Genomic DNA, 18,401 nt, shown 5'->3' with positions numbered 1-18,401 from the left:
TATTATTTTTATATTATATTTTTATTATAATAATATTTTATAATATATTTTATTAATTTTAATATATTTTTATAATAATATTATAATTAAATAATATTAATTATAAATTTTTTTATTTGATATTAAATATGTATAAAAATATTAAATTAAATAATTAATAAAAAATAAATTAATAAATTAATATAAATATTTAAAAGTATAAAAATTAAATTTATTTTTATTAAGCTGATATTGTGTCGCCGTACATAATTATAAAATAATATAAATTTTATGATAATGTATATAATCACACAATAATATTAATTTTATAATCACAAAATAAAAATATTAAATTATTTATAATTTTTCAAAAATAAATAAATAAATAAATTAATTTAATCACATAATAAATTAATTATCTGTATAATTTTATTTTATCTAAATATTAATATATATTTTATATATTAATATTTAATATATTTTATTATTAATATTTAAACTAAAAATATTAATGACTCTATATAATTTCAGTATCATAAAATTAATATTATTTTGTGATTATGTACGGCGGCATAATATCAACTTAATAAAAATAAATTTAATTTTTATAATTTTAAATATTTATATTAATTTATTAATTTACTTTTTTATTAATTATTTAATTTAATATTTTTATACATATTTAATGTTAAATAAATAAATTTATAATTAATATTATTTAATTATAATATTATTATAAAAATATATTAAAATTAATAAATATATTATAAAATATTATTATAATAAAAATATAATATAAAAATAATATATTAATTAATATAATTATAATATTTTAAGAATTATGAAAAATTTTTAAAAAAAATTAAGGCCTGGCGCCACTCAAAGTGGCGCCAGGCCATTATTTTATTTTTTTTATTTCTTTTAAATGGTCTGGCGCCACCTACAATGGCGCCAGAGCCTGGCGCCTGCTTGACAGGCGCCAAACAAATTTTTCGGCTGCCACCTGTCACCCTAACCCTAAATCCGCAAATACTTTTATCCTAATCCTAAATCCACAAATAAAAAGTTTTTCACCTCTAAATTTACAAAAAGCCCATAAAAATGACGAGAAATGTCAGCCAACCCAGAAAAAGTTAGGGAGTCCCCGTACCTATAAACCTGTTCGAGGGGTCAATAATATCCGAATATAAGTATTTCTGACAAAAAAAATTATGACGTTATTAATTTTGAGTGGGCTTCTACATGGCAGTCTGATAGATCAGCCCAAATGATTCAGAAAATGGCACCATGATGCATACTTTTAATAAAACTTTCAAATTTTGCCATTTTTATTTGAAGTTCTAGGCAGCTAGGTGGCATTATTATTGAATCAGTTAGAGAAAAATATTTTATGAATATATTAATTGAAAAGCATATTTCTGACGGCTCTAAGCTTGGCAGAAATGAAAGCAAATAGAAATTTGCATGGAAATGATTTACAGGCCCCAAATACAGGGGCAAGCATATCACAAAACTTTTGTTAAGGACGTCATAAATACAACTTTCCTTGGATGAATACATATTCCTGACTTAAATGAATGGACCATGTCATTCAAGAATAATCTGAATGAGACTCGTAGAAATCGCTCGGGCAAGGCGACATGACTTCTTGCTCCAACAGCTGTGCTACCTGGTTCATTGTTGGTCGATAATCAGGGCTCGCATCTGTGCATCTTGCTGCTATCTCAAGAATTGCTTCCACAGCTTCCATATCTGCATCTCTGCACCTTTTGTCTACAACATCTTCCAACCGATTCTCTTTTAATAAGGTGTTCATCTGCATAAGTTGAAACAAGCATTATATGGTGTTCTATCGAATGAATACAAGGGGAAAAAGATATCTTTGAAGTGCTTACCCAACCAACAACGTTTAAGCCTCTATTTACGAAAGCTGGATCAGTAGGTCTTTTTCCGGTTACAATCTCCAGCAACAGAACTCCGAAGCTATACACATCTGACTTCTCAGTAGCTCTCCCACTTTGCAGATACTCTGTTTCAAGTATAAATAGTGGCAGCTTCGAATTACTTTTCATATACAATTTCATACAATTCTCATCCCAATATAGGTTACTTGCTCTTCTTATCACATATAAGAACTTTGGAAACAGCCTAACAGATTTCTGGCAGAACAAGGACAATTCAAGGCAGCTGCCCAGATCATATAGAAGGAAAAGCTTGCATATGTATAATTTCAGGCAATATTACATGTACTATAACTATAACAAATATCAACAGCATTACTTATGAAAAATATAAGGCGACAAGATCAAGAATGCTACTATAAAATTCCAGCCGAAATATTTTGGAGATGCACAAAAAGAAACAAAAACACACCTGGTGCCAAATAACCAAAAGTGCCAGCAACTACGGTTGTGACATGGGCTTCCTCATCTACTAAAAGTTTGGCAAGACCGAAGTCAGAGACATGCGGTTCCAAATTTTCATCAAGGAGAATATTACTGGATTTAATGTCGCGATGGACTATCTTTGGGCTGCAGTCATGGTGCAAGTATGCAAGGCCCCTTGCAGAACCTAAAGCAATTCTTAAGCGAGTACTCCAATTTAATGGCTGTTCTCGGCCACATTCTGAAAGGGAGTATGAAACAGAGGAAACAATGTTATTATAAATCAGCATTAAATTTCTTAAACCCCCATATTGAGTACCAAATAATGAAGCATACCATGCAAAATGTCATCTAAACTTCCCATGGCAAGATAATCATAGATAAGAAGCTTTGACATTGGAAGCCTACAATAACCTCTCAGGTTCACTAAATTAATGTGCTTGATGCTACCCAAGATCTCCAACTCCCTCTCAAATACTTGATCGATCGATCCTTCATGACTCCGGTCAATCTTTTTAACAGCAAATGTTCCACAATCATTCATGACCATTCGATACACAGTACCAAATCCTCCTGAACCTACAACATCTTCCTGATCAAGAGACTCTAGCTTTTCTATGATCTCGCATGACGGATATGGCAGGTCACCATGGAAGGTGATAAGCTTTGTACCTTTTGAAAATTAAAGAGAGTATTACTGACAATGATGAAAAGGTGAAAATAGAAAAAAATTGGAGAGTTATTGTGGGCTTACTTGCGTCTTGAACAACTTGCTTTTTGACTTCTGTGTATTTCTTGGCAGCTCTTTCCTTCTTTGATAACAAGCAAATCCAGAGGAATGCAAGAAGCACGGCTAGTGTAATGGCCATTGTGGCCATTACAACAATAAGCACCCCTTTAATGTAATGAGAGGACCGTTTACTAGGAACTGCCAAAATCTCCAGTATTAGTCTATGCACAGTTGATAGTTCCAGAAAATGAAGTAAAAAACTTGCCTGTTGATTCATCACTTGCAGCATGTGGAAGCACTGCAGGAAATCCCATTGAGGTTCGACATGGCTTTTGCACTTGTCTACCGCAAAGATCTAAATTGCCAATAAACCTAAGCAAAAGCAAGCAGAATTCAGAAAAAGAAAAACAAATAAATTCTTGCAAAATTATGCATGAATTCATTTCATTTAAAAATGAAAATTTTGTAAGTTAAAAAAGAAATAAATGCTTCTATTCCAAACAAGAAAATTGATAGAAACGAACTTAATTGAATTGAATTCTTGTGAAAATTTTTTTATTCCACACAAGGGTTAGCATGTTCATTAAAGCCATTGTAACTCAGAATGGGCATCGTTCAGACTATTTACACCATACAACATCAGCATGCTACGAAGTATAGGATTGGTATATGCTGTTACTCGTGAGACCAAATATTGAAGCAAGCATAGAGGTGAAGCTGATCACAGTGTCATTATGTGCACTTACGAGCTGTTCCCAAAAGTGCTTAAAGCTCCAAAATCTGGGATTTCACCAGAGAAATAGTTGGTGGACAAATTCCTGAGACAACAGTACCATAGTAGAAAATTACAACACCATCTGATTTCCTTGCTAAGGCTTCCCCATCACAAACTATTCAACTTTATATAGCAACAACTGTATATGAACTTACAGGAGGCGCAAACGTGTAAGACGGCCGATAGATGAAGGTATAGCACCTTTTAGCATATTGCTAGACAAGTCCCTAAATTCAGTGGTGGGTAATCAAGAATATCCAGAAGTAAGAACAAGGATAGCTTCATTGAAAACTAATATCATACGTATTCTCTGTATGGAAAAATATATTGACTAAATTAAGGATAAAGTAGAAGATATATCAGCTATTGAAAATTCAAGCAAAGGAGAAGGAATCAGGGATCGTACAGTATAGTGAGATGAGAAAGGTTTCCAATATCTGATGGAATGCCTCCTTGGAGATGATTAGCCCTCAAGTACCTAAAATAAGTCCATTACAGACAAGGAAGATGTGAACATTCCTTCGGACCTCTTCAAACATGCATAATCAATAAAACGGAAGAGAAGAATCCCCATTTTTCCTTACACTGCCCTGAGCTCAGTACAATTGGTGAGTTCGTAGGGAATAATCCCATTTAAACTGTTCTGGTGAAGTGCCCTATTTGACAAGAAAAAGAGGAAATTTAGTAAGAGGCTAAGCTTTGGCATTCTTCCAGGTGAAATTTGAGGTAGACGGGGGGCATTGAACTCACAGCCTTTGTAGTCTGCTGAGTTTGCCAATGCTAGGAGATATATTTCCTCCCAACTGCATGTAAGGCAAGTTTCTGAAGAACCCAATAAGTAGAAAAAGGAAAAAACTTCAAATATGCAATGTAGATGTAAGTAGGAGATTTAAGAATTGCGAGAGAATTAATAACATACATTGAACTGACTCTTTGATCATGAGGATGGCAAGAAATACCAGTCCATTTGCACGGAGATTCATCGGTCGCTTGCCAGTCACCTAGTATGTTTCTACTATCATTCAATGTGCTCTTGATTTCCAACAATGCCAGGCCTGCAATGAAAAAAGAAAAATAAATAAGCAAAGCAAAAAGATCCAAGCTTTAATCTTCATTAGGTCGCCATTAAAGTAAATTTTCAAAATAACAGCACTCATTTCTCATCAAGAGCATTTTTTTTTCTCGTTTCTTTTTCCTTCATTTTCTCGGCAGACAAACAGGTAAAGAGCTCCAAAAGAGACGAAAATGAAATTAGGTTCTTACCATCTTCAGTGAGGGCAAGAGAGCAAGTACTGAAAAGTATTTCAACATGAATTAAATAAAAGCACAAAACAAAGAAACCCATTTTCATCTCTCCTTCAAAACGGGTTTGCAAGGTAGAGTAATTTCTTTGTGCAGCAAGCCACTGCACACTGAATGGTAGTAAAACCAAGCTAACAGAGAACTCGGAGAAGAATAGAAAGAAAAACAGTCTGTAATGATAATAATGGTGGGCAGAGTTGTTGTGGGTACAGGTGATGATGGTGGTGAATTGCCATAACGAAACTAATAATAATATATAATAATTTGAAGTTAAGCACCAGAGGGAAAGCGGGCCAGAAGGGGAAACTTTTCTCCAATATTTTTATGATCAGATTGAAAGAAATACTTTTTTTTAAAGTGATATATGGAAAGTTGTGCAGAAAGAAGTAGCCGTTGTCCAGTAAAATTCAAACAGAGTATTGAAAGCATACTCTCGCATGTAAGTGAAATATGAAACTCGCAGTGTTCCGGCGGGCAAGATTTGAAAGAAAATTGCAGAGGCGAACACGTGTCAATTACAGATAGAGAATAGCGAAATTGTGTACTCAAGGGAGGTCTTGAGTTTGGTTTCGACTGACAAAGTCTGAGGCTCCATTGAAACTTGTCTGACTACTTGACTATTTCAAGGCAGACAACGACATACGCCAATGTCGTTTTGTGTACGTTTCTGAAAGCAGGAGGACGACTCCACAGTGAAGAAATGTAGGTGCTGATGATGATGCTTACATTAATTACAATTACAATAGTGATCAATCATACTGGGCCTTGGCCCATAAATATTTGAAGTTGTTAGAGACCCCAAGTACAGGATAGTTAATTCTAATAATTACATTGCTTAAATTAGCAATCTTAATTAAGTTGGATCAAATAATTGAAGATTAATGTGAAAAAAAAAACCATAATGATTACTTGGAATATAGTTCAAACATGAACATGATGGCAGGCTTTATCCAATCCAAGTTTTGCAATTCAAGCAAACTGTTTGTTATTCATCATATTACTTTTTTGATTTCCCAATAAGCTTCGGTTTTACCACGTTGAGCCCATGAGATGAGCAGAAGAGAATCAGGTCTATCGATGGCTTCCAAGTGTCACGTACCGAAGGTGACACACCCACGAACTCCCCAAAATATGGTGGTCGTAGGCCTATGGGAGTGGCCAAACGACCCAAAGAGCCAAATTGCCCAAGAATTAATGGGACGGGCCAATCGGTAGAGAAAAACAGCAGACGGGCTGCTGGATTGATCAAATTCTGCCAACGGGGCAATTCTGCCAGCAGTGGGCGTCGGGGGCAGCGGGCTGGCACACAGGCAGTTGGCAAGGCGTGGTAGGCCTACGGGAGCCAACTGGGCCTGCGGGGCATGCAGGAGCTGCAGGACGCACAGGGGGTGCGGGGCGCTGTGGCAACGGGCTCGCGGGACGCCTACTGGCGCGGGGCGCTACGGGGCGCGACACGCAGGACGCGCAGGCACTGCTGCGAGGCGCGCAGGGAAGGCGCGCAAGGCAGGCGCACGCTGGGAGCGCAGGCGGACGTGTGCGAGGATCGGGTCTGGTAGCGACGGGAAGGCTCAGGGACGTGCTGGAAGGCGCGGGAAGGTTCCAGAATCATCGGGGGCGCGCGAGAAGGTGCCAGGAGGGTCTGGTTGGCCAACGAAAATTCCAGGGGAGTCTGGTTGGCCTACGAAAATTCCAGAAGGCACCAGAACGGGCCAGTGGCGCCCAGAACAGGCTGGAACAGCCCAGAAGCTTCCAGAAATCTGCAGGGGCAGCAGATTTCTCACCAGCAGCAGGGGGTCCACGAGCTGGTTGGCCAGCAGAATCCAGAAGCTTCCCAGGGGTGTGAAATTACCATTTAGTCCCTGAAACTTCTGGAAGGCAAATTCTGGCCACATGTTTGGGAGGGCTTTTCCACCACACATTGAGGAGGTGGGCAGCCTATAAATAGGGGTGCTGGGGCATTTGTCCAGCACCATACCAGGAGCTTTGAGAGCAATCCTTGAGAGCTATTTGAGAGCACTCTCTCGTACACAAGTGAGGGAATCTTGTGAGAGAGTTTGAGAGCACTTGTACATAGCTTGAGTTTGCAATCCCACAACATATTTAATTGAGTGTTTTGGCTATTGTTTGCCAACTCTTTGGCTTGTTCTTTCTTAAGCTTCCGCTACGCACTTCTCTATTGCCTAAGTTGGCATATTTGGGGTAAGGCTGACTAGTATTCTCAAGCTTGGGGTGAGTTTACTAGAGCCGCACGGGTGCTTTCATTGGGGTGAAGCATTGTGCCCGTGACAGTTGGTATCAGAGCTAGTTGAGCCTGATTCAGCCTATTCCTGCTACAAGCTTCTCTTGGGGAAGTGAAGTTTGTATCATAGCCGCGTCGGGAAGACACTCTTGGTTGGGTGAAGTGGGAATCATCTCCACCGAAGTAAGGGGTCTTTGGTGAAGATAAGCAAGCTATTTGGATAGCGTTCTTGACGAAGGGTCGTGCTAGCGAGTTCGTGCAAGCGGGGAAAGCGCTATTCGTTGTACAAATGTCAAGAATGTCTGGCAGCAGTGGTATGGAGACTACCACCAGTGCGCAACCCTCAAGGGAAGGGAGGGGGCGTAGGGAGAAGTCCCGCGATGTATTTGCCGCATTGGAGGAAAGGCTGGCAAGGGTTGAAGCCGCTATGTCCGAGCATAGGGAGAAATGTGAGGACATGGACCTTCGCATTTCTGAGCTCGAGTCCAAGGGGGACGTGGATGAGCTAAGGGACGAGATGCAAGGAGCCTTAAATGTGGCGGTGGACTTGGTGTCCAAGAGAGGGGACAAACTGGAGGAAACCCTACGTCGATTGCGAGAGAAGGTGGACCAGCTCGATGAGGAGCTAAACTTGTGCAAGACCGCGGTGGCGAGCGGTAGGGGTGCAAGCACAAGCGGGGTTGCTGCCAACATCAGGTATGATGCTCCCAAGCCTAAGCCTTATAGTGGTGAGCGTAGTGCTAGGGAGATAGATAATTTCTTATGGACTGTGGAGAGGTATTTCGAGGCTGTGGGGATCCTCGACGATGAAGGGAAGATTCGTAATGTACCTCTCTACTTGAGTGACATAGCCATGGTATGGTGGAGAAGGAGGTGTGAGGATGTCAGAAGAGGGACATGCACCTTCTCCACCTGGGCTGATTTTGTGAGGGAGTTGAAGAGGCAATTTTATTCGGAAAATGCCGAAAGTGAGGCAAGGGCCAAACTAAGGCGTCTTCAACACAAAGAGGGGCATATTCGTGAATATGTCAAAGAATTTTCTGAGTTGTTGTTGGAGATTCCGGATATGGGAGAGAAAGATGCACTCTTCTGCTTCCTTGATGGCCTAACTAGCTGGGCCAAATTAGAGTTGCAAAGGCGAGGGGTGCAAGATCTCGCCTCTGCAATAGCTGCTGCCGAGTCCTTGATTGAGTTCCAAAGGAAGAATTTCAAGGGCGATAGTGAAAGGGAGAGCCCAAGGCACCACAAGGACTCAAGGCATGGTAATGAGGAGCATGCCAAAGGTGATGAGGCCAAGAGGGACAAGCCGCGGGTGGACAAGGGCAAGGAGAAAATGGGTGATTCTCCAAGACCGCCAATCAGATGTTTCATCTGCGAAGGGCCTCATAGAGCTTTCAACTGCCCAAAGCGTAATGCATTGGCTGCCTTGATCAGTGAGATGGAGGATGAGGAGAAAGAGCAAAGTGGAGTTGCTTCAATGGGTCTCCTACCTCCCATCCAGTCCGAGAAGGACTTGCCCAAGGGACGAGTTTATGTCGAAGCCAAGGTCTTGGGCAAGAAGATCAAAGCCATGGTAGACACTGGGGCCGAGAAAGTCTACATGGACAAGGGTCTTGCTGAGGAGATAGGGCTTTCATATAGCAAGCACAAGGGCTATGTGAAAGGCTTTGATCAACACAAGGTCTCAATTGCTGGGGTTGCACGAGGTGTTGATCTTTGCATTGGGGACTTCTGAGGTAAGACCGACATTGTGATCGTGCCTTTAGAGGAGAAGCTAATGTACTTGGGGATAGACTTCCTCAAGGAGAAGGGAGCCTTCCTCATGTTACATGCTAACACCATGGGCTTTATGGTGGAGGGGCAGCCACTATATGTGCCAATCCACAGGGAGGATTGGGTTGAGAGGAGAATTTCTGAGGCAAATTTCTCTTCCATTGGGGCGATGACGCTGGTTGAAGGGCAGCATGGAAGCAAGGGACTAGAGCAACGAGGGCGTTGCCGGAATGGGTGGGGGAGGATGTCACGTACCGAAGGTGACACACCCACGAACTCCCCAAAATATGGTGGTCGTAGGCCTATGGGAGTGGCCAAACGACCCAAAGAGCCAAATTGCCCAAGAATTAATGGGACGGGCCAATCGGTGGAGAAAAACAGCAGACGGGCTGCTGGATTGATCAAATTCTGCCAACGGGGCAATTCTGCCAGCAGTGGGCGTCGGGGGCAGCGGGCTGGCACACAGGCAGTTGGCAAGGCGTAGTAGGCCTACGGGAGCCAACTAGGCCTGCGGGGCATGCAGGAGCTGCAGGACGCACAGGGGGTGCGGGGCGCTGTGGCAACGGGCCCGCGGGACGCCTACTGGCGCGGGGCGCTGCGGGGCGCGCAACGGGGGCGCGACACGCAGGACGCGCAGGCACTGCTGCGAGGCGCGCAGGGCAGGCGCACGCTGGGAGCGCAGGCGGACGTGTGCGAGGATCGGGCTATCGCTGGTTGGCCTACGGAGCTAGTTGGCCCACAGCGATGGTTGGCCTGCGGAGCAAGGCAGAGCGAGGTTCGAGTCTGTCAGCGACGGGAAGGCTCGGGGACGTGCTGGAAGGCGCGGGAAGGTTCCAGAATCATCGGGGGCGCGCGAGAAGGTGCCAGGAGGGTCTGGTTGGCCAACGAAAATTCCAGGGGAGTCTGGTTGGCCTACGAAAATTCCAGAAGGCACCAGAACGGGCCAGTGGCGCCCAGAACAGGCTGGAACAGCCCAGAAGCTTCCAGAAATCTGCAGGGGCAGCAGATTTCTCACCAGCAGCAGGGGGTCCACGAGCTGGTTGACCAGCAGAATCCAGAAGCTTCCCAGGGGTGTGAAATTACCATTTAGTCCCTGAAACTTCTGGAAGGCAAATTCTGGCCACATGTTTGGGAGGGCTTTTCCACCACACATTGAGGAGGTGGGCAGCCTATAAATAGGGGTGCTGGGGCATTTGTCCAGCACCATACCAGGAGCTTTGAGAGCAATCCTTGAGAGCTATTTGAGAGCACTCTCTCGTACACAAGTGAGGGAATCTTGTGAGAGAGTTTGAGAGCACTTGTACATAGCTTGAGTTTGTAATCCCATGATAAGCGGTTGTCGAAGCCGTCAAAAATAAACCTATTAAACAATCAACAATAAACTTGCAGATAGTGGCAATAGGGTCGAATCCACAGGGAATTGACACTTACTTATTTTCCTTGTCAAGACCAAGTAAAGAAACAAACAATAAAAGTAAAATGGGGGTTTTGAGGTTTGATAAACTAAACTAATATTGAAAGCAATAGAGAAAAGCAAATAATTAAAGTAGAGAAATTCAATAATGAGAAAGGCCTAGTTGAAGAGTTGGATCCACTTTAGTTGTTGGGATTGATCATTGAAACTTATATTCTCTTATTTAACTCAATAAATTAGTTATGGAGGTGGAAGACGCTTCTCACCAACCATATCCCTCCTTAAGCATAGATTAATTAGGGAACGTCCTCTAATTAATCACTAATCAACAAGTTGCCAAGGAACGTCCTTGGGCCTTTGGCATCTAACAACTGTTAATTGCATTAAGAAATAGAGAGACCTAATTCTAGCTACCCAAACGTATGGTGATATTGCTAGATTATGCAATTTCCTAGGTTTTTACACCAAGGGTTACTTGTATTTGAATAATTCCAGCAATTACGGACTAAAAATTATCCAAACTAACAAAGAATTACTTTGCAATCAAGAATCAAGTGGCCAATTTGATCAAAACAACAAAGCAACAATGAATTAAGCACAAAATTGCATAAATACTGATTAATAAAAGAATAACATAAAGGTTCAGATCTCCCAATCCATAAACAACCAAAGTTTCACCTTATTCTTCAACTAGAAAAAGGGTTTCAGCCACTCATGGCTGAAACTAACATGAAAATAAAGAAAGAAAACAAAAAGAGATGGAGAAGGGCTGGCGCAAGGGGCGCGCAGCTGCTGGAGTGGTCCTGCCGAGGATGAGTTGATCCAAAGATGATTCAAGGATACTTGATCTGCTGGTTTGCATGCCCTTTTATAGCTGAAGAGGCTGCCCTAGGTTTCCTTGTTGAGATGGGACTCCTTTTCCCAATTGGAGTTGAATTCTTGGAAGGTAATTGTATTTTGATGAGATTTGCCTTCCTAAATATGTGGGATTGAGTGCTGAGGTGTCTTTAGGGTTTGCTGAGCTGTCCACACGTGTTTGAGAGGGAAAACACTTCTTGAGCATTTGAATTTTGATTTTCCCGCAATTTACTGTCTGCTGGTTGCTGGTGCTGTTTGCCCGCGTTGTTTGGGCAAACAGCTCGGGCAAACAGTCGGTTTTCCCTGTTGCCTGCGCACTGCTGGCCTGTTTGCCCAGTCTGTTTGGGCAAACAGTCTAATTTTTGTGCTCTGCTTCTGCCCTGCTAATCTGTTTGCCCAGTCTGTTTGGGCAAACAGTCTGGTCAAACAGCAGATTGTTCCTCTTCCATTTCAGCTTCAACTTTGGTTTGGGCAAACAATTTGGGCAAACCATGCTTGTGCAATTTTGCTCTCTTTTGGGCAGATTTCAGGCCATTTTTGCCAAATTACCATTTTACTCCATTTTCTGCAAAATAAGGTTAAAACCACAAAATTAGGTAGAAAATGTGTAAATTAACATAAATATTAATATGGAAAATGGGTCTAAATTTGGCTCTATCATCCCACAACATATTTAATTGAGTGTTTTGGCTATTGTTTGCCAACTCTTTGGCTTTTTCTTTCTTAAGCTTCCGCTACGCACTTCTCTATTGTCTAAGTTGGCATATTTGGGGTAAGGCTGACTAGTATTCTCAAGCTTGGGGTGAGTTTACTAGTGCCGCATGGGTGCTTTCATTGGGGTGAAGCATTGTGCCCGTGACACAAGGAAGGAAGTGGCTTGTCCATGAACTGCTACTAGCCAAGTTGGCCCAATCGAAAACGGATTTAGCTGCCGATTGCAGTGCAATTTTATTCGTCAAACAATGAGGGATGGAACGCTTTAACTATAATAAGGAATGATCTCTTGTAATTGATGAAAGCATTAGGGCCACCGAAAATTTTGAATGAAGGAGAACATCTTCCGCAAAATAGGGGAAGCCCATGTGACCAGGTGGCAGCTTGACGGAAATGTATTGGGCCATTTTGAAAAAGCGAGAGGTAGCCCAATGAGTCATAAGTCCAATAGCTCGACCAAATCAAATTCACACTTGACGGAAAATAGCCATCAAGCCCAATGGCTACAAAGATGCTGAGATCCAGAATCAGCTAATCTTTGCAGCCCGTGGGAATCGAAAAAAGAAGACTAACCCATGAACACGAAGATCTTAAGATATGCAGTCCAGTGACACTCAATAGTAGGAATTGAAAGATGAAATAGTATCATATCTTTGGGAAAGAAAGTGATATGACTCATGCTTCCTTCGTTTAATGAAAAACTTTTGACCAGATTGGCTTTTAGTGATAATATGCAAAGTATTATATTACACTCTTAACTCGTTCATAATATACAAATCCTTGACTTAACATTAGAATGATTATTAACAAATATCAATATCTCATTTATTTATTTATTTATTTTATATAGATACTACATAATCAAAGAATCAAAAGAATTCCTTAGGCAACATCAGAAAGAAAACAAGAGGCATAAAAAGAAGAAGTCAAAATTGCTTGATAAAGCTAGCTGGATGTGAATGCGTCGAAGCTCACCAACCCCACACTACCAGCTACTTGACAGTTCTCACGCAAGCAAATCGATTCCTTACGTGGGTGACGGATATCACTTGCTAGTTGCTAAACTCTCAGTGATGTTCTAATAATTACATGCGTAAGAAATTTCTACGTGCATTATTACACCGCCATAACAAGTGTGAACAAGCGACCAAAACCGAAAGAGCTGACGCTTAAATGTCGTGGAAATTTTGGCATAAAAGGACGTTGAACCATCACCACCACAAGTTTCAATTTATCTCTGCCGACCTTAATGATAGAGCAGGAAGGAAATACTCGTCAAACTGCATTGCCCGAGCTAAGATTTAATATTTTTTAAAATTTCTTTTTATATATATATTTCATATGATTATCTGAAATAATTTCTATATTGATTTTAAGTGGAAAGCCATAGATAACTCCAACTACAATACTCATATTATATATATATATATATGATTAATAATTACGTGTAGATTTTTCTATTCATGCCCACCACATAATTCTACTAGAAAAAAAGAGAATTCTGCTAACAAAACTCTTATTTCTTATTTGAAATAAGAATTTTTTAATTAATTAGAAAAGGGTTTGATTATGTAAAATAGAGGAACGTATAATATTTTTCTTATTATTTTCTTAATTTTTATGTTGTAAAAGTATGTATTATAATAATTAAATTTCATAAAAATTTTGAAAATTAAGAGAATAAATAAAATTATAATGAACTTACAATTAATAGAATTTATTGAATTGTTATAAAATTTAGATTTAATTCTAAAGCATTACGTGAAATTTCCAACCTCTTGTTAATATAATAAAAAATTTTCTCTTTTATGATATATATTATATTGATCTCTAAATTCATCACTTGTTGTAATAATCTTACATGATAAAATAATGAATCATTAAGAAGCAACTTGTCAACAAAGGAAGTGCGACGCTTTTGTCTCTTTATAATGAACATGTTAGACCAGAATTCTTCACGTAATTGGCATCCTTAGATGCTGACAGCCTATAGGACTCTGCAAGTTGGACTATAGTTACAAAAGAAATTATATTTGCATTGAAGTACTTGGACCCTTTTAATCATCTCATCATTGCTTGCAACTACACTTTATACTCTGAAAAATTAAAATTTTGGTTGTGATTATTTTTATTTTTGATTTTAAATTTTATATATTTTATTTATGGTAGATTTATAATTCAGTTTCTAAATATTATTATCATTAACAAGTCAATCTTTATATTTTCAAAAATTTATTAAAATATTTTTATCTTTTTTTTTCTATCAATAAAATATTCATTTCATCTATTTCTACCATTAAAAGCAAAAAACTAAATTACCCTCCTTCTATTCCTTATCCTCCTCCTTCATTTTCTCCATTGGTTCTTCCTTCTCATCATTTTCTTCTTCTTCTTCTATTCTTCTATTCTTCTTCTTCTATTCTTATTCTTTTATTTTTCTTTTTATTTTTCCTTTTTAAAGAGAAAGAGGAAAATTTTCTTATTCTTCTTGTTTTTCTTCATCATCATCATCTTCGTTTTTTTTTTCTTTTTCTTTTTTCTTCTTTTTCTTCTTCTTCTCCTTCGTCATTTTCTTTTTCTTCTTCTTCTTTTTTTTCTTTTTTTGAAAGAAAAGAAATGAGAAACAATAAGAACGTTTTAATGAATATGAGAAAAGATAAGAATATTTTAATAAATTTTTAAAAATATAGAGATTGACTTATTAATAATAGTAATATTTAAGAATTAAATAAAAAGTTTTATTTGAGGATAAAATTAAATTTTTAAAAAAAAATTTATTTTTTATTTATTTTTAATAAAAAAAATAAAATAATTATTTTATTAATAAAAAAAACAACGATTTAATAAATTTTTAAAAGCATAAAAATTTATTTATTAATAATAAAAATATTAAAAAATTAAATAGTAAATCTCTCAAAATATAAAACCAGAGAGAACATAATGTCATTTGTCTTATTCACAGCTAAGTCTTACGAATTGCGTACATGCCTTATCTATCACCTTGAGTTGCTCAATAATGGCAACTAGAGAAATTGTTTTTTTGGCGATAATATTAAAATAAAAATCTTAAAATTTACCACGGTGTTATAAACTTTTTTATATTCTATTAATATTAGTGGGCGTTAATCTTCTGGTTGATTACAAGGTAAAGTTATTGAAAAGCAAAAAATTATGGTGTAATTGTAAAAAATATAAAATTTATTTATTTTTTGTTATTTTTCTTAAAATCCTAAATTCATTTTAACATTTTATTATCTTCTTTATTTTCAATCCTTTTATAAAAAAAAAATATTTTTTAGCAATTACTATAATCCAGATTACAGACACAGACAGGGAAAGAGAGGAGGATTTTTTGTTTTCGAAGATTGGTTCCATTAAAACAAGGACCTGACGGTCCAAAACAAACGCCCACAGAGGAGGAATCATTGCAGAGCAGATGGAGGTGGAGCAGTCTGTTGATGAGCCCAGGATCAAATACAGAGCAATAAAGGCCATGTCCTTTGTTATTGGTGAGAGGAAATGAGACTTTTGAGAAGCTGGGGACAACAGGCACCTTATCCAACTTCCTGGCCTACCTTACAACTGTCTTCCACATGAAAAGCATCACAGCTGCAACTCTCATCAACATCTTCAATGGCACCACTAACTTTGCAACCTTGCTTGGAGCATTCATTTGCGACACCTTTTTCGATCGCTACAAGACACTGGCATTTGCTTGCATAGCCTCTTTCATGGTACAATTCCTACAGTTAACACTTAACAGCCATGGAAGCAATTACAATAATTTTTATTCTAACTCTCAAATGGTTTTTGAAGGGGATGCTGATACTAACACTAACAGCTGCAATCTCCAAGCTTCATCATTCCCATTGCGGAACTAGAGACATTGGCCATGGCAGGTGCCCTGGACCAACGCCATTGCAAATGGCTTTCCTGCTAAGTGGATTAGGATTACTAGTAGTTAGAGCAGGAAGAATTAGACCTTGTAACTTGGCCTTTGGAGCTGACCAATTCAATCCTGAAAAGAGAGGGATCACTAGCGTCTTCAATTGGTACTAGTTCACCTTCACTTTTGCCAAGATGATATCCTTGACAGTGGTTGTATACGTTCAGTCTGAGGTAAGCTGGGCTTGGGGGATCGCGATTCCAGCATTTATGATGTTCTTGGGATGAGTAGTATTTTTCATGGGTTCAAGGATTTATGTGAAAGTGAAACCAGATGGTAATCCCTTGACAAGTGCAATGCAGGTGTTAGTGGTTGCAATTAAGAAGAGAAAACTCAAGTTATCAGAGCAACCATGGCTATTCCTTTTTAACCATATTCCAGCTAATTCTATCAATTCCAAGCTTTCCTACACTGATCAATTCAGGTAAGCAAAAACTCTCCACCTGCTGTCTGAACATTTTTTTTGGGTCAAAATTTTAATGAGAAGATATGATTTCTACTCAGATTTCTGGACAAAGCTGCAATAGTAACCCCTGAAGACAAAATTGACTCAAATGGAGCAGCAGCTCTTCCATGGAGACTTTGCAGCATGCAGAAGGTGGAAGAAGTAAAATGCTTAGTGAGAGTGATTCCCATATGGGCCTCTGCACTTCTATACTATGTTTCTACGAATCAGCAGCAAACATACGTAGTCTTTCAGGCTCTTCAATCCGATAGACGCCTAGGCAATACTAATTTCAAAATTCCAGGTGCCTTGCTAGGCCTCACCATCTGGATACCTTTTTACGATCGAATCATAGTTCCTCAGCTCGAAAGTTGACAAACAAAGAGAGATGGGTGTCGGCTTGGTTCTTGGAATAATCACGACAATTATATCCGCCATAGTAGAAGACAGAAGAAAAGCTTCTGCTCTCAGCAATCCAATCGGAAAGGACTCCATGGGTCGTGCCATTTCTTCACTATCAGCCATGTGGCTCGTGCCTCAGTTGACACTTACAGGAATTTCTGAAGCATTCACGGCCATAGCCCAAATTGAATTCTACTACAAGCAATTCCCAGAGAACATGAGAAATATCGGAGTTTCTTTGTCGTTTGTTGCCGTAGCAGTATCTAGTTACCTCAGCGGATTCTTGTTGTTCATAGTTCATCAAAAGACAAAAAGCTCTTCAACTGGTGACTGGTTACCTGAAGATCTTAACAATGGAAGACTGGAGTACTTCTATTACTTGATTGCTGCACTAGGAATCATAAATTTAGGCTACTTCATAGTATGCGCAAGGTGGTATAAATACAAAGGTGGTGCTACCAAAATCCTTGAAGTAGTTCAATGAAAACTGACAATGATCTCTCGACTGAAACAAAAACATTTAACAATGTAACATAATGGTTTCCTTGAGCAATGAAATAAGAAAATTCATGGAACGTAATTCAGATTACAAATTTGATTTCATAGATAACGTAAGCAGATAGGAAAGCAAATTTGGCATGTCTCGTGTTTGACATGTGGTTCTGTTTCAATGTCCTGGAAATGGAAATATCTTTTAGTGCAATTCGAAGGTAATTGCACGTTTTGTATCAAGGTCACACGAGTTTTGAAGTATCAAAATGTAATTTTTCAATAATGTTGTTTTCTATAAGTAATATTAGAGAAAATTAATATAAATTAGTAGGGAGTAAAGAGTCACATTAGTTTTTTGTGATTTTTTTTTATTTATTTATTAAGGGTTTCACTTCAGACATATTGATATCTCCTCCCACCATAGTTCTATTTATTTTTTAAGTCTTGTTAAGAGGAGTGACTAGTTGGCCACCATAGACACCGTAAACTTGTTGAGTCCTGGATTATGCCTCTTTTTTTGGCAAGTATTTTTACTTTTTGCAAGTTGAGAAAGAATCGTTACTAAGTTTTACTTGTGAAATAAAATAAATAGTTCATTCACTAAATTTTTATATTTAGTTGCTTGTTAATATACTTATATTACTAGAATTATCTGATTATGATATTTTTATATAATAACTATGACTTATTCTCATTTTTATGAGAAAAGATACTAATCTTAACATTTTTTAATTCAAATAAACGCTTTAACGGACTTAATTTAAAAAGAATTTAAATCAAATGACTTAGTGATGTTAAAATCTAGTACCGTTAGATTTTGCATAAAGCAATTGCACGTTTTTTTTTACCTCAGTCCACTAATAAAAGGCACTTGTATAATAAAACAAATTCAAAAAGTGAAATCTATGCATTGAGATTTGGACATGAAATTTCGCAACACAAAATTGT

At 38.6% G+C, this 18,401-nt stretch overlaps 2 protein-coding genes and 1 pseudogene across 3 annotated transcripts; 2 read left to right on the top strand and 1 right to left on the bottom strand.

Annotated features, from left to right (window-relative positions):
* Positions 1–1,412: 1,412 nt before the first annotated feature.
* Positions 1,413–5,512, bottom strand: LOC110631084 (LRR receptor-like serine/threonine-protein kinase FEI 2). Of its 2 annotated transcripts, XM_021778798.1 has the most exons (13): positions 5,132–5,512; positions 4,788–4,923; positions 4,619–4,690; positions 4,453–4,524; positions 4,275–4,346; positions 4,024–4,095; positions 3,840–3,911; positions 3,359–3,465; positions 3,118–3,291; positions 2,700–3,035; positions 2,353–2,604; positions 1,875–2,008; positions 1,413–1,795 (listed from the first exon to the last, which is right to left on the bottom strand). In XM_021778798.1, exons 1-13 carry the CDS (start codon positions 5,217–5,219, stop codon positions 1,571–1,573), a joined length of 1,812 nt encoding a protein of 603 aa, XP_021634490.1. In that variant the 5' UTR covers positions 5,220–5,512; the 3' UTR covers positions 1,413–1,570. The 2 variants fall into 2 exon arrangements, with proteins under 2 accessions (XP_021634490.1, XP_043806032.1); XM_043950097.1 differs by lacking the exons at positions 3,840–3,911; positions 4,024–4,095.
* A 4,187-nt stretch (positions 5,513–9,699) lies between these two features.
* On the top strand, positions 9,700–10,461 carry LOC122721690. Its single transcript, XM_043950121.1, has 2 exons — positions 9,700–10,072; positions 10,103–10,461. The coding sequence occupies exons 1-2, from the start codon at positions 9,700–9,702 to the stop codon at positions 10,270–10,272; spliced, it is 543 nt and encodes a 180-aa protein (XP_043806056.1). The 3' UTR covers positions 10,273–10,461.
* Positions 10,462–15,506: 5,045 nt separating this feature from the next.
* Positions 15,507–17,647, top strand: LOC110631278 (annotated as a pseudogene).
* Positions 17,648–18,401: the final 754 nt, after the last annotated feature.

This window comes from Manihot esculenta, chromosome 14 (assembly GCF_001659605.2).
Source record: "Manihot esculenta cultivar AM560-2 chromosome 14, M.esculenta_v8, whole genome shotgun sequence".
Taxonomy (NCBI): domain Eukaryota; kingdom Viridiplantae; phylum Streptophyta; class Magnoliopsida; order Malpighiales; family Euphorbiaceae; genus Manihot; species Manihot esculenta.
The sequence above is the reverse complement of the archived record's forward strand: the minus strand, read 5'-3'. Positions and strand labels throughout refer to the sequence as shown.

What these genes read in the sequence shown, in the direction of transcription:
- LOC110631084 (XM_021778798.1), bottom strand. Translation starts at nt 5,219, where the DNA reads ATGAAAATGGGTTTCTTTGTTTTGTGCTTTTATTTAATTCATGTTGAA. An exon ending in CTCAGCAGACTACAAAGGCT is followed by an intron (nt 4,525 to 4,618) that starts GTGAGTTCAATG and finishes CTTGTCAAATAG; the next exon opens with GGCACTTCACCAGAACAGTT. An exon ending in AGCACTTTTGGGAACAGCTC is followed by an intron (nt 3,466 to 3,839) that starts GTAAGTGCACAT and finishes GCTTTTGCTTAG; the next exon opens with GTTTATTGGCAATTTAGATC.
- LOC122721690 (XM_043950121.1), top strand. Translation starts at nt 9,700, where the DNA reads ATGCAGGAGCTGCAGGACGCACAGGGGGTGCGGGGCGCTGTGGCAACG. An exon ending in GGTCTGGTTGGCCAACGAAA is followed by an intron (nt 10,073 to 10,102) that starts ATTCCAGGGGAG and finishes TGGCCTACGAAA; the next exon opens with ATTCCAGAAGGCACCAGAAC.